Source organism: Asparagus officinalis, chromosome 4 (assembly GCF_001876935.1).
Source record: "Asparagus officinalis chromosome 4, Aspof.V1, whole genome shotgun sequence".
Lineage (NCBI taxonomy): Eukaryota > Viridiplantae > Streptophyta > Magnoliopsida > Asparagales > Asparagaceae > Asparagus > Asparagus officinalis.
The window spans coordinates 61539679-61555849 of NC_033797.1; the positions used below are offsets into that span (position 1 = coordinate 61539679).

Genomic DNA, 16171 nt, shown 5'->3' on the forward strand with positions numbered 1-16171 from the left:
TCTAAAAACTTTTGGAGAGAAGCATTGTTAACTGTAAACTGTATTTTAAATATAATTCCCACCAAATCAGTTGTATCTATAACTTATGAATTATGGAATAGAAGAAAATCTAATCTGAGTCATCTCAGGAAGTAGGGATCTATAGCCCATGTTCTTATTCCATATCAACTTAGATATAAGTTGAATTTTAAAACAATAAAGTATAGATTTATAGGGTATTCAATAAAGTCAAAAGTTTACAAGTTCTACAAAAAAGAAAAATGGGTTGTTAAAAGCAGAGATGCTATATTTCTAGAGAACCTAGAGGAAGAGGAACAAGTTCGTGAGGAAACAGAACCTCTAACTATAATAGATGATGATTATTAGAACCTAGAGGAAGAGGAACAAGTTCGTGAGGAAACAGAACCTCTAACTATAATAGATGATGATTATTACGGTGTTGTTCCCACTAATGACCCTGATATTATGAATGAACCTAATATTGAAAATGATGAAATACCTAGGAAAAATAATGTACCTCATCAACCGGTTGTAGGCAACAAAAGGTCAAGAACAAAACCTTCATGGATGGATGATTACTATTTGTATTTATGTGAGCCATGTTGAGAAAAACTTGATTTATGGCTAGAATCCATGAGAGAAAAACTTGATTCTATAGAAAAGAATAAGGTATAAGAGTTATGTGATCTATCAAAAAATAGAAAAGCCATAGGATGCAAACGTGTGCTTAAAAAGAAATATCATGTTAATGGATCTATTGATAAATTCAAAGCACGGTTGGTTGCTAAGGGTTACAACCAGAAAGCTGTAATAGATTTTCAAGAGACGTATTCTCCTGTAGCTAAATTTGCATCAATTAGAATTATTTTGACTATTGTTGCATATCTTGATTTGGAGTTATTCCAAATAGATGTTAAAACTATATTTCTTAATAGAGAGTTGAATATAGCGATATATATGCAATAACCTAAAGATTTTCAGGTGAAAGGATAGGAACATAAAATTTACAAATTAATAAAATCTCTATACGGTTAAAAACAGTCTTCTAGACAATGATATCTCAAATTTCATGATGCAATCACTAAACTTAGTTTTATTCAAAATAAATTAAATAATTGTGTATATGTCTTAAAAAGTAGGGGCAAATTTACTATACTATCCTTATATGTGGATGATATTACTTGCTGGAAATGACATAGAAATGTTGAATAAAATCAAGGTAGATCTCAGCGAAAAGTTTGAGATGAAAGACATGGAAGATACATCATATATTCTGGGAATTTAAATAATTCGAGATAGAAAGTCTAGAATGCTAAGTTTAAACCAAGAAAAATATTTAAGGCCAGTTCTGAAAAGGTTTGGAATGGAGAGTTCCAATCTGGTGCTAACACCGTTAGTCATGGGAAAGAGATTATGTAAAGATCAAAGCCCTAGAGAGGGGCAAAAGCCATTAGATGTTTCATATGCTCAAACAATTGGAAGCTTGATGTATACAATGTTGTGCACCAGACCTGATATAGCTTATGTTGTAAGTCTAGTCGGCCGATATCAAAGTAATCCAGGACCAGCATTTTGGGAAGTTGTTAAAAGGATTATGAAGTATATTAAAGGTACATTGACTCTTAGAATTAGTTTTTCAAGCCGATTCACTTGATCTCCTCGGTTACTCCAATGCTGATTTTAAAGGTGATAAAGATGATGGAAAGTTCACTTCGGGTCACTTGTTCATCTTTGGAGGAGGAGTTGTTTCTTGGAGTAGGAAGAAACAATGGTGTGTTGCTAGATATACACAAGAAGCTAAATATATAGCTTACAGTATGACAACTACACATGCTGTCTGGATAAGACGGTTTTTTATTGATCTAGATCTTAATTTGTTAGAAGGACCTATTAATATTTATTATGATAATCAAGCAGCGATTAGCTTGATCAATAGTGGTATGGATAGCTTTAAAAGAAAATATATTGGGATCTAGTATCGCTATATTCGAGATATTATAGAAAAGGGAGAAGTCAAAGTGACTTATATCACTACTACAAATATGATTGCTGATCCTTTGACAAAAGGAATACCAGCGAAATATTTTATCAAACATGTAAGTTTGATGGAACTTAGAAATAAATAAGTCCAAGTAAAATTTTATAAATAATTAAATAAGAGTTACTCTCTATGAATAGTGGGAGTAATGGTAAGAAGAAACATATGATCTCACGGATAGTGGGAGGCATGTCACTTGGTTAATTTGGTAAAGTAGGAGGTGTAACTTTGACTTGGTCTTCTGTGACCAAATGAACCATTCTCAGTTGAGAAAATCGTGGGAAGTGGGGTTGTTGAGAGAACATCTCTCAGAGATAGTTTCATAAGGGGGTGGAGATGATGGGTTTGGCCTCTATACATAGTGGAGTTGTTATGGTGTTCCTATTTCGTCAAAGTGCAACTCAGTGCCAAGCAACGAACAAATATACTTTTTGCGTGCTATGCCCCAATTAACTTGGCAGCCAAAGACCAATAGAGATAACAACTTAGCCGACTTGTCGAGCCGACATCCCTCCATATCGACTCGAAATGTGGTACTTGCCACCCCCTTTCACTACTAGAAACAGGACTTTTAGCGACGGACAAATCCGTCGCTAAAAGTCAAAATTCCGTCGCTAAAGGTTTTAGCGACGGAAAAAATAAAATTCCGTCGCCAAAAACCCGTCAGTACAGTGAGGGTAGCTAAAATCATTTTTAGCGACGGAATATCCGTCGCTAAATTTCAGCGACGGAAAATTAGCGACGGATAATCCGTCGCACTATTTTTTTTAAAAAAAGAAAAAAAACATTAGCGACGGAAAATCCGTTGCTAAAACATCTTTTAGCGACGGAATATCCATCGCTAATATGTTTTAGTGACGGAAAATCCGTCGCTATAACTATTTTTTTTAAAAAATAAAAAATAATTAAGACGAATTTTCCGTCGCCATTAACATTAGCGACGGAAAATCCGTCGGTAATGTTTTTTCCCGTATCTATTTTCCGTCGCTAAAATTATATTTAGCGACGGCTAATCCGTTGCTAAATATTTCTAATATATTTTTAAAAATAATTTAAAAATTGAAAAAACCTGTACAATAATATAATAAATTTAAAAATCTGTTCAATCAGCAGTTAATATTTATTCTCACGCATATATAACACATATAATTTAATTAAAATATTCCAACATAATAAACGTTGTTTATACAGCACACACCATGATAAAAATTGTTTATACAACACACTCATTCATTGTTTTCAAAGGTAAAAAAACAAATCAATCCTCCTGATCATCATCATCATCCTCCTCATCACCAGCTCCACTTTGTCTAGAAGTCCCAGCCTGCAAATATAAATCAAACGTTAACATGGCATGACATTCAAGTATAGCAATAACAGAGAGTATCATGGCATATTCTTATGTATTATACGCACGCACGCACAATTTTTACAACAACGCATGCACACCCTAACCCCGCAAGGAAAGCTACTCCTACCTAATAGCAAGATAGAGAGAGGTCTTAGCCCAATACGTGTACATGCACATACGCGTACACGCACAATACGCGTACACGCACAATTTTCTCACCATACGCGCATGTACGCGTACATGCTGATACGTGTACATGCACATACGCATATACGCACACACGCACGCACACGTACACACGCGCATGCATGCACACACGCATACACGCGTGCATGCACGCACGCATACACGCGTGCACGCATGCACGCACGCGTACATGTATCCACAAAAAAAGTACTGGAAAATGTTTTACCTTGGCAAGAGGAGCTAGGCAGTTGGTTGTGCAGCTAGCGTTGGAGACAATGTTAAGGTCTGGTGTGTATGACTTATGGTTCACTCCCATCACAAACATTGGTGCATCTTTGCTTGGTGCAGAGATGATAACTTTCTTGGCACCACCCTAAAAACATTACGATGTAATCCGGTGTTAATAAAATAAACTCATGTAATCCGGTGTTAATAAAATAAACTCACCGGCAATATACATCATTATATTGTACACAACAAGTCCAACTGGGTAAGAAACAATATGAGGAAACAGAAAAGAGTCTAAGTAGAAACTATCAGAATAGGTTGACAAATGTGTGAACTATGTGATGAAAAAGAAATTTCAGACTGCTTAAAATAAAAGCAAAAAGGGTTGCCTTCATAACTAAGATTCAAGGATTGGCAAAAAATTTGAAGTCAGGAGATTGTTCGAAATTATAATATTCTGTTTTACCAAATTACCATAATGAAAGAAGTTTCAACTTTCAACACTGACACTATTATTACTTTCAAATGAGCCCTGTGGCAAAATCAAATTCCTAACTATAAGAGAAAATACCTTCAAATAAGCAGCAGCCTTGTCCTTGTCAGTGAAGACACCAGTTGACTCCACAACAAAATCTGCACAAGCCTTGCCCCATGGGATCTCCTCTGGGTTCCTTTAAAACCCAGTAACAATTAGCTCACCAAAAAACAATACATAACAAAGAAATAAACACTATCGAGAATGATATGAAAGACAACACTAAGAAAAGGATGCCAACCTGCAACCAAATACAGCAACTTGCTTCTCACCAAAGAGAAGGGTGTTAGAGTCCTTGATCTTGATGTCGTGGTGCTTCCATTGCCCATGGACATTGTCATACTTAAACATGTAGGTCTGCAGAAAACCATTAACACCATTAATAAAACAATCTATACGCAAAGCCTTCTTTAAATGAATGAGATATTTGTTTATCCAAATATTATTGTCATGATCAGTCCCCCCCCCCTGAAATACAGATTAATCAATATTCAATATAATGAACATTGCACGAGAACAACTGCAAGAGAAGACCCTGACCTATTTCGAAGTCCTAGTAAGCAGAAAAAGCATCTTCCAGAAAAACTGACTGTTTAAAAACACTAGAACTCATGTTAGGTCCTTATGGCACCAGCCAAGACTGCTAATAAATATGGGCATCTAAAAAAGATTGGTAGTTTAAATTATAAGTCCATATTATCAGACAAGGGACAACAACAATAAAAGGGCCCTTTCAGAGAGGCCATCGTGTAAATTGTAGATATCAGAAGGTAATAAATATGGGCATCTAAAAAAAGAAAAGTAAATAATGTTGGATCATCTACAAGAAGACTATACTGTTAAGCAATTACAATGCTGAAAACTATTATGTTAGCATCACCTTTGTTAGCAACTAATATTGCATTTCAGAAAATTTGTTAGCAACTAATATTGCATTTCAGAAAATTTGTTAGCAACTAATATTGCATTTCAGAAAATTTGTTTACTGATATATCTAAAGTTTCATAAAGTGAAAATCCTACCATAATAATAAATATTGGAAACAACTATAATAGATTTAAGCAAAACTTCTATAGATAATGGGGAAAACCTCTCGCAGAACATTACTGAATAGTGAAGTCCACCAACCTAATTCTATGATATGCAACGAGACATTGATCTACATGTTAGTATAGCTATCTAAACAAAAATGCATACATTTGTAAACCATATTACTTACAAATCAAATGGCGCCAGACGCACGTTTTTCCGATAACTAAAAAAGTAATATTCCACAAGTCCAAAGTTTAAAAAAAAGGAATGATTTTTTTAGTTTGTAGAACTTTGACAACTGTAGATCAAAGTGAATAGAGTGAAATGAAAAATTTCTTCATGTATTATACAATTTTAAAAGGTGGGAAGGACAAGTTAATTATCACATGCTTAAAAACAAATTCTAGCATATGCAAATAAATGCATTTTTCCTTATTTTAGCAAAAGCAATGTATTTATGTGCAAAGCAACATTCTAACGTAGGTGATTTATACAATGTATTTTAGCTGGACTCATAAATCATATCAGTACACTTCCCCATCCAATACTAAAAAACAAATCACCATCCACTAACGAAATGATGCTATAACATTCTGAGAAAATCATCACTAAATTCGAGATCAAGCAGATCTAGCGCAAATCTCACTCTAGATCCCAAAGATTAGCTAATACCACAAACAGGTCATTATCCAATAACGAAATAAAAGCGACGAATCTAAGAAACAGTCATTAACACCACCAATTAGCAAGTAACTAAAACTTTCAAATCTCGATCCAGATCCAAGATCCAAATGATCATCAGCACAATGCAGATCTAAAGATCTGATCGAAATTGAAAAAGGAAACCGTCGACAGATCTAGAAGTTATACCATGTAATCGGTGGTGATGAAGGGATCATTGACGGCAACGAGCTCGACATCCTCGCTCTAAAGGATCACCCTCGCCACCAATCGCCCGATCCTTCCAAAACCTAAAAAAAAATCTTTATCAAATTAATAAGGTCTAAATGGAAGCAGATGATTACTAAAAGCAATATTCTTGGTTCTAAACTGTACTTAGCTACCAATGACCAAATCCAATCAAAAATTCAGATCAAAGCCCTAAATATAAAGATCAATTAGCTACCATTTAGACCTCATTATGTAGGGGAGAGAGAAAGAGAGATTGAAGGGGAGAGAGAAAGAGAGATTGATGGAAGAGAAGGGTACCTTGAGAGAGAGAAAGAGAGAGGGCGTCGGCGGCGGTGGTGGTTGGGGCGGGGGCGGCAGCGACGGCGGCTCGTCGGCGGTTCGGATCCGGTGAAGAGAACGAGATGGGGGGAGAGGAGGGGGGAATGAGGAGGGGGATGAGGAGAGAGGTGAATTGAGAGAGGGATTTGGGGATAAATCCTTTCTCAGGCGCGGGCTGTCCAAAATATTTGGGCACGTCCGCGCCTAATTTTTTTCCTTGAAAACTTCTTTAGCGACGGAATTTCCGTCGCTAAAGATATTTTTAGCGACGGAAAATTCCGTCGCTAAAGAAGTTTTTAGCGACGGAACTTTTAGCGCTGTTAAAAACCTCTTTAGCGACGAAAATTCCGTCGCTAAAGACTTCTTTAGCGACGGAATTTCCGTTGCTAAAAACCCGTCGGTAAATTTAAAGCAACGGAAAATTTCCGTCGCTAATATATCCATTTCCGTCGGCAAAAAATGTTTTGCCTACGGAAATATAGCGACGGAAATTTCCATCGCTATATGTCATGTTATAGCGACGGAAATTTCCGTCGCTATATTTCCGTAGGCAAAACCCCGTTTTCTAGCAGTGTTTGTTGAAGACGACTCGCCACGAGTCCACCTGACCACTTGCCTCACAACTTGCGATGTCGACTTGAAAGGCGTTACTTCTGGGCGAAGTTAGAGGATAACTTTTGTCTCAAGCCTATCCCTCTGTGACAATGTGTCAACATCGCATTTAATGCTTGGCAGAGGCCATCATGACTCTAGCCCAGATAGTATTCATGACTCATCGGACCACGTAGGCCCTGACCATGCCGCCAGTATCCTCCCATTTAATGCCGAAACAACTTTCCCTCCACTCGCTGGCCGACACCTGTAAAGAAAGTGTCGACGTGGCCGCCAGCCCATACTTCGCCACTGCCTCACTGCTCTCAGTCGAAGTGACCAATTTACTCTTGCCACCTTAGTATAAATATATGTACTATTCTAACATGAGAAAGGTTCACAAATCTGATATGTTAACGCAAATACTGTTGGACCCTAGAGGGGGGTGATTAGGGTCAAGAGGCTAAAATTATGCAATAAAATTGAGACAAGCAAACAACAATATTCTAATGCAATCAAAATAGAGGAGATAGAGTTAGGAATCGTTATCCTGTGACGCGCGATGTGTTAACGAGGTTCGGTCCGCTGACCTACGTCCCCGCTCCCCACTCTCGAGGAGAAATCCACTACACAACCCGATTTGGAAGCCGGAACTTTGTCTACACAACGATCCCCTCACGATCTCACACTACACAGTTGATCTCACTTGATCACACTCCCTCACAATTGATCTACACAAGATCACACTCTTAAGATAGTAGAAATGGTGTAAGACTCTCTCTTTACAACGTCCCTATGGCAAAGAGAAAGAGCACACTGAAGCTGGGAAGTGAAACACACAAGAACTCAAAAAGATCACGTTTGAAAATTTTGCTCAGTAAAAACAACGTCTCTGGTTTTTGCAAAAGCTGGGACACTGAGGAAGAAGTTGAAAATTTTGCTCAGTAAAAACAACGTCTCTGGTTTTTGCAAAAGCTGGGACACTGAGGAAGAAGAATAAGTTGAGTTTAAATAGAAGAAAAACAGCTGTTTAAACCCATACCCTTAATCCCCCAAAATCTGGAAACAATCGTCGCTGAAATCTGTACCGAGCGGCGCCGAAAAAGGACTGAAATTACCGTTTGAAAAACTTGGCGATCGACCGACGAAATTTGCGGTCGACCGCGATCCAGATCCGAAACTCAGAATCGAGCAGAGACTTCTTCGGTCGACCGCACCGGTCGACCGATGGAAATTTTGAGTTCTCGGTCGACCGTGGCTGTCGACCGACAAACTCTCTACTGCCCACTGACGAATGAACATAGGTGCGGTCGACCGGTGCGGTCGACCGTATTCTAATACATTCCAGAAAAACAGATTTTGACACACTTTAACAATTTGTAAAATATTCATACAAATTGTTTAGAAAAGGAATTTTGCAAATAGGTCCTCATACTTGTAAGAAATAGTATTTTATGAAAACCGCTTAGAAACATAAGTATGAAAACGTGTGTGTGATATCCCAATAGCTTCAAGTGAAGTCAATAACTCTTTGCCTACATTCTAGCACTAGAGAGAAATAAATAAAAGCTAGCTAATATCCTCATATAGAATACAATTCTTGAGTCTTGATATAGCTTGAGTTGGATGAAGCTTCATCACTATGTCTCCTCCTCCTTTGGATATCATCGTTGTAGCGCATATTCCATCCAATCCTCCATTTGTGGTACTAACAAGCTTGATATATGAATTCACTACATTTGAACTTAATAAGCCATTAGTACCGATAATGGTGGTTGTAAAACATCATCAAAACATAAGGGTTAACAAATACTACACAATAACAAGAACACACAGTTCTTATTTTCCCACGCAATAGCTAACTTGATCGTTGAAGGTACAACGGGGGAACTAAACCCCCCTCCTCTTATGAATCTCTATTTATGCAGATTCTTCAGATACCCAACTTAAGAACTAGACATAAAGTCAGAGAAGAAAGCAGCCCCTCTTCAACACTGAACAAACCAATCCTATCCTAGATTTAACTAACCGTGTGATTATATAAACCAAGCCCCTCTTCAACACTGAACAAACCAATCCTATCCTAGATTTAACTAACCGTGTGATTATATAAACCATCAACAAGATTTGTTCTCTTTGAAAAACACAACACGGAAAAAATAAACCCCTATCCTATTACAAGAGCCCCCTCAAAAATCCATCTTTGTTTTCCCTATTCTTTGTTTCGTACACTTTTGCCTCTTTGCCTATCATTCTTAGGTCCCTGTTAGGACCCATGTTCGTCCACTTGTAGGGATATATGCATATTATGTGAAAAGTAATTTATGATTTACATATATTTTTGTGTAATTTTTACATAAAAGGAGTTAAATATAATCACCATGACAAAAATAATGGTATATCTGTTGTTAGTTAGGCACATATTCTCATTAATTCTGGCCGTTGATGCAAGCGCATGATTTGGAGTCTAATAATAAAATATAGTTGTAGATGTGGATACAAAGTATAGTTGTTAAAACACCAATTACAAAGTGTTTATAAATTAAATCGTAGTCGAAGTCAAATGTCCACATAGCCTCATGTCAATACAGAAAAGAAACTAGGTTGTTGCTACTGGGACCCTAAATAGGGTACCCTGCATGGAACATGTGATGTGTCACTTTCCTGTCCCGTGACGCACTGTTCATGAACAGTGCGTCACGGGACAGTGAGGCGACACCTCACCTGTCCTACTCAGGGTCACCTATTTTGGGGTCCTTGAGATATTTTCCAAGAAACTATTATACCTGTCATCATAATGGTTGTTCACTAAATAATAAATGGGTATAATAATAAAATTAATAAGGTTAGTTATGGACCGGTGGTTTTGAATTTCCTATACCTCTAGTTTTATTTTCTAGGCTCCGTTTGGATATCATGACATTTTACTTGTTTCCATAGTGTTTTTACAAAAAACAAAACATCATGCGTTTGGAAACCATGGTGTTTTTTGAGCTAAATCATAATTGTAACATATTTAATAACAAAATAATAATATAATAATAGTTTAATAATATATTGCATAGTAAATATAATATAATATATAAATTTTTAATATGTATTATATAATAAATAGTATAACAATTTATAAAGTAAAATAAATTTTAATACTAAAATAATTTATTGCTAAAAAATCTTTGTGTAAACATAATATATTCATAATATGATATTATTTATTTATATCATAAATTATTGATAAACTCTAACATATTAGACACCATAATATTTTATATAATATTAAAATATTTATAATATATTACTTTATTAATAGATACTATAATAATATAAAGTAAATATTAAAATATTTTATTTATAATATATTCTATTATAATTAATATAATATATATTAATAATATGTTTAATACTAATGTTGTTACGAGTCAAACTAGTGCTGACCAAAAATACTAAATAGATTATTTTAAAAACACTTTAAGAAGAAAACACATTGTGATGTATTTTTATAAAAACACAATAAGAAAAATACAATGTTATCCAAACGAAACCTTAGAGTGGAATTCTTTGTCTCTTACCCTCAAGTTGTCAACTGTTAAACTATTTTTTTTTGAAGCCTTTCTCTAAGAATAACAAAGTAAAAAAAATTCAAACTGAGGTCTAGAAGAATAGAAAATTCGAAAGGAAAACACTATAGGCACACCCCCAACCACACATTGGAATACACCCCTCTCTTTTAGCTACAGTGCACGTGACCCATTTTAAAATTTTTTAAAAATCTAAAGTAGACCATGTTTACTGTAGCTGAAAGAGAGGATGTGTCCCCAAGATGTGGTTGAGGTGTGCCCGCGGTGCCATCCAATTCATGTGCCCCCAAGATGTGGTTGGGGGTGTGCCTACGTTGCCATCCAATTCGAAACAACCATAATAGAGGGGGTCCATATATCCAATAATTAAACCCTTTGTAATAAAGTGCTCTTGGCCGCTAGCAAACTACTAGAGATTCGATCGCCTCTATACATAGCACACAGCAACTTGACACTAATTCCCAGATCAGGAGGGAACCATGGCCGAACCTACAGAGAACAAGCGCCGCATAATTCTGGTCCATGGAGCTTCCCTTGGAGCGTGGTCCTGGTACAAACTAGCGACGCTTCTCAAATCCGCAGGACACCAAGTGACGATCCCTGACCTCAAAGCCTCGGGGATCGACGCAACGAGGCTCGAGGAGGTTGCTTCTTTCGCTGATTATTCGCAGCCGCTGATGGATGTCGTGGCTTCGCTACCGTCGACGGAGAAGGTGATCTTGGTGGGTCACAGCCTCGGCGGGCTCAGCGTGGCGCTGGCGGCGGAGAAGTTCCCGGAGAAAGTTGCGGGTTTGGTTTTTGTTACGGCGCTTATGCCCGACTGTGAATCTAGCCCCGGCCGTGTTCTTAAGGTACTTCGATATACTTTAGAATAGGGCTCTTGCCCTATTTTTACCTTAGAAAAGATTTATACAAAGAAACTGAAAGATTTTTTTTTTAGACTATATATCTAGATTAGATTAATTGGGAATAAGCGGCAGGGTAATGATATTGTTTTTGGATAAATTTCATCGAACCTCTTCAACTTTATGGGGGTTTGCACAAATCCCTTGTAAAATTTATAAAGTAAAGAGGACCCATGAAACTTCAAAATTATGCAAAACTCATTTGAACGATAAAAAATTGTCAACACAAAGGATGAAAGGTCTAAAATATCATCATTAATTACTATCTTCAATAAATATTTTGCAAACTTATGCTGTCAAATTTAATTTATTTGATCATGCATGTAGGATCTCCTGTCTAGTCCATTGTTTATGTCGCTCGATGCACAGCTCACCCCTATTGAAGCCCCAGCAGGAAGTAAAATTCCCCCACATTCCAGGTTGATATTCGGTCCTCAGACCATCGCTTACAACGTCTTTCAACTCTGCTCACAGGAGGTATACATCTCGATTTTTTGTGCTACGTACACAAAAACTACAATAAATTTCACGAAACCTGCAAACTGTTTGGTCCGTTTTGAGATAACTGGAACCTTTTCTTTTTGTTTGATGTACATTTGGGAGCGAGAGGAGTGGACCCTAAAAACTTATTAACCTTTTTGGAGGTCAGATGGCATTTCCAAACTTTTTTGGGAGTTATATCGAAGTGCTCCAAATTTCTCATAGAGATAAATTTTGTGAAATTTACACGCAGGGACTTGGATTTTTTAGCTTAGAATGATATAATGAGATGTTTTGGTGTGTAGGATCTCATGTTAGCGAGCACGCTCCTGAGGCCTTGCCCGATGTTTATAGAAGATCTTGAGAGCATGTCGGCATTGTCTAAGGACAGGTATGGCTCGGTGCCTAGTTTCTACGTGGTGTGTTGCGACGACGCATTAATCACGAAAGAGTATCAGCAGCAGATGATTCGGAATCATTGTGTGAAGAAGGTGTTTGAGATTGAAGGATCGGATCATATGGCCATGTTTTCAAGGCCACAGGAGTTGTGTCAATCTCTACTTGAAATTGTTGAGCATGTTGATGAGTAATGAAATCTATTTCCTATGTTGTTATCTTTCAAATGAATAAAAAGTGTAGCTTTGTTTCTTGCACATCATTCTCATGTTTGTCAGTCCATATTGTGGTTGTATCGCTTTATAAAATCACACTCCTTTTAAAAGTTGGACTCATGGAAAAACTTTCCACGGATAATATTAAATTAATTATATTGTCTGCCACTTGTCAAAATTGTGTAACTAAGAGCATCTTATTGAACTATAAATAGCCTATAAGAACAAATATTCAAAGGTTATTTAGCTATTAATGTCTTAATTTTAAATCTTCAATAATTCTATCAGTCTTTGAAAATTTTGAAATTGCTCATAATTTTTGGGACTAATGTTGAATTATTAAAGATTTGAAAGACCAACATGGACTAATGTTGAATTATTAAAGATTTGAAAGACCAACATGAAGATGAGTCATATTTAAAAGAAGGGTAAATTACACTAAACCCCCATGAACTTTCAGCCTTTTGCACTAAACCCTAACGAACTTTCAAAATCACACTAAACCCAACGAACTTTTGCAGAAATCCCCCATACTTAACACTGTTAAGTCTGACTTGGCACGTTCAATGCACGTGACTAAAAAAGACCAAAGTGCCCTTTAACTTATTAAACATTCCATTTATGATATTTTGGACAAATTTTCAAAATAGACCCTTTTGGGTTTTTATTTGCAAAAAACGACCTCTTTTGAAAAAAATTACAAAAACCGACTTGTTTTCAGCCCAGCGCTGAAAACATGTCGGTTTTTGTTAAAAAATTTCCGAAACTTCACGGGAGTTCAACTCCCGTGAAGTTTATTGTATTTTTAAACTTCACGGGAGTTGAACTCCCGTGAAGTTTAATTTCTTCATAAATCTTCACGGGAGTTCAACTCCCGTGAAGATTTATGGACATATGAAACAATATCGCCAGAGAGCCGCTCTCTGGGAAGTTGAGACTGCAACTTCACGGGAGTTGAACTTCCGTGAAGTTGCAGGTTATACAAATCATGCACAGCATGCTGTGCATGTTTTGTATACGTACTTGTTAACTCATATATATTAACTCATATATATACCAATTTATTTGTAAATAACAATCACAACAATATATACATGATTCAACCATGAATTAAACACGCACGATTATGTATATGAACAATAATTGATCTTCAAAAGTTTAGTATTTGAAAATTCAGTAAAGTTACAAATTTTAACAAAATAAGTTCAAATACAACCCAATATAGCTCCCCTCCTTCCTCTCCCTCTCTTCCCCCTCCCCCTCGCTCTTCCCCACCCCCTGGGTTCCTACTGATGAGCCTCAACTATCTGAGTATCCGGCTGTGTATGAAGCTGTGAAGTGCCGGCTCCATCGGCATGCGAAGTGCCGGCGTCATCATCACGTGGCCGTCGACGTCGAGCGTACGCCTGTCCAAATGAGCGAGACCTGTCCTCACGGCCTACGAACTCGTCGACGTGAGTCTTATGAAACACCTGCGCTATGCTCTTCTTGATCCTGCTGATGAGCCCTAACGCCACATGATCCTGAATCTCAGTCACGTGCGCATCAATATCAGCATCAATGCTATCTAAGGGCCTGTTTGTTTTACTAAAAAAACGGAAATCAAAGAAATGGAAAACTATTAAAATGAAGAATTGGTTTGGGAGTGTTTGGTTGGCTAAAAAAAGAAGGAAATCAAAAAAATGGAGATGAAATGATGTTAGTTGTCATATTATTATTGGATGATGTGAGTGATTTTTTAAGAAAATTAGTTTTGATGTTGTTTGGTTGGCGAAAAAAATAAGGAAATAAATTATAAGAAACTTATTTCCCTGTAGTTTGTTGTTTTCTTTTGGTTTGGTTCATTCTTAAAAATAAGAAATGAAATGAGATGAGATGAGTTGTCATTGTATTATTGGGTGATGTGATCCAAGATTAAGAAAAGTGTTTTCACAACTTTTTGGGATGAAAACAAAGAAATGAAATGTTAATGAGATGAGGTGAATTGTTATAATATTTTATTGGATGATGTGAGTGATTTGAAATGATGAAAAGAGATGAGTTGAGTGATGTTTGGATAAAAATAATATTTTATTAGATGTGATGGATGAGTTGTTAGATGAAAATAATATTTTATTAGATGTGATGGATGAGTGGTTAGATGAAAATAATATTTTATTAGATGATGTGGATGAGTTGTTAGATGAAAATAATATTTTATTGGATGTTGTGGGTGAGTTTTAGGGATGGAAATGGAGGAAATAGTACTTTTTGAGATTTTCACCTTTTCCATTTCCATTTCTTGGTTTTTCTTGGTTTTTAGGAAATAACCAAACAGGCCCTAAAACACGGACCTGTAAGGTAAACAATTTATTAAGTACCAACTCAATAAATTTTTTTATAATTTAGCTTAGAAACTTACGTAATCTCTCTCGTTCATCCCACTAGGGATGTAACTATCTGTTGGTGGGCGTGGCATGTGTCCAGCTGACGGTTGTGGGTCACGCGCGATCTATCTACGTGTGATACCCCAATACCAACACATATACGCAGTTTAGTCAACAGCTGTGGGCCTCGTATCCTGTATGAAATCTCACATGTGAACCCACCTGTCTATGTAGGCCGCACGGACTACGGCCCAGTCAGTACGGTGCGATGTAGGGCGCCGCCGACGATCGATTTGCTCGACAGGATCTAGAATATGCTGAGAGAGCGTAAACTGTCGTAGCACACGGTCCGGGACATGCATCTCCACGATCTCCCAACATATCAATGAAACTCTGGCTCTCCACAAGTCGGGACTATCTCGACAGATAGGTGCAAGAGAATGTATATCGAGCTCCGGCGGTGTATAGGGTCTCCACTTGAACTGAAATAAAATAAAACATTTATCAGTATCATACAGAAAAACTATAATATTCATAATTCTTGAGTTTTATATTTACTTGTTCGTGTTGGAGGCCATCAAGCTCATTTCGGTAAAACTGACGGTGACGCGTCGCTGATCTGTACTAAGCGTATCGCACGTTATACCTATATGCAGAATAGCGAATATATAATTACAAATTCAATATTGAGCGTATTAAGCTCATTTTGTAGACAGTCCCCGGATTTTCTCTTTTGAGTGCTTCAAGATAATGCGGTAAGATCTTATACGATTTATCTCAATCCCCGAATATTTTTATCATCGCCTTCCTCCTAGCATTCCAACACTTGTGATATGATACATCCAAGTTGGTGGCTTTATGCATTAAAAGCCGGATATCTTTCGGCCTTAGATCAAGATCCTCCCTCAGATGCCGTAAAATCAATCGATATATAAAAGAAGATGACACATTCTTGTTATTCATCTCTAATCGAGGATTGCTACAAGTGTGGAGTCTATTGTATGTCGTGATTTTGAATTGCCCGCCTACTCTTACACCCG

At 36.9% G+C, this 16171-nt stretch overlaps 1 protein-coding gene and 1 pseudogene across 2 annotated transcripts; one reads left to right on the top strand and one right to left on the bottom strand.

Moving 5' to 3' along the window:
- Nucleotides 237-7418, bottom strand: LOC109838790 (annotated as a pseudogene).
- On the top strand, nt 11179-12809 carry LOC109837566 (salicylic acid-binding protein 2-like). Of its 2 annotated transcripts, XM_020405868.1 has the most exons (3): nt 11198-11620; nt 12002-12151; nt 12460-12809. In XM_020405868.1, exons 1-3 carry the CDS (start codon nt 11249-11251, stop codon nt 12742-12744), a joined length of 807 nt encoding a protein of 268 aa, XP_020261457.1. In that variant the 5' UTR covers nt 11198-11248; the 3' UTR covers nt 12745-12809. The 2 variants fall into 2 exon arrangements, with proteins under 2 accessions (XP_020261458.1, XP_020261457.1); XM_020405869.1 differs by lacking the exon at nt 12002-12151 and having other exon boundaries at nt 11179-11620.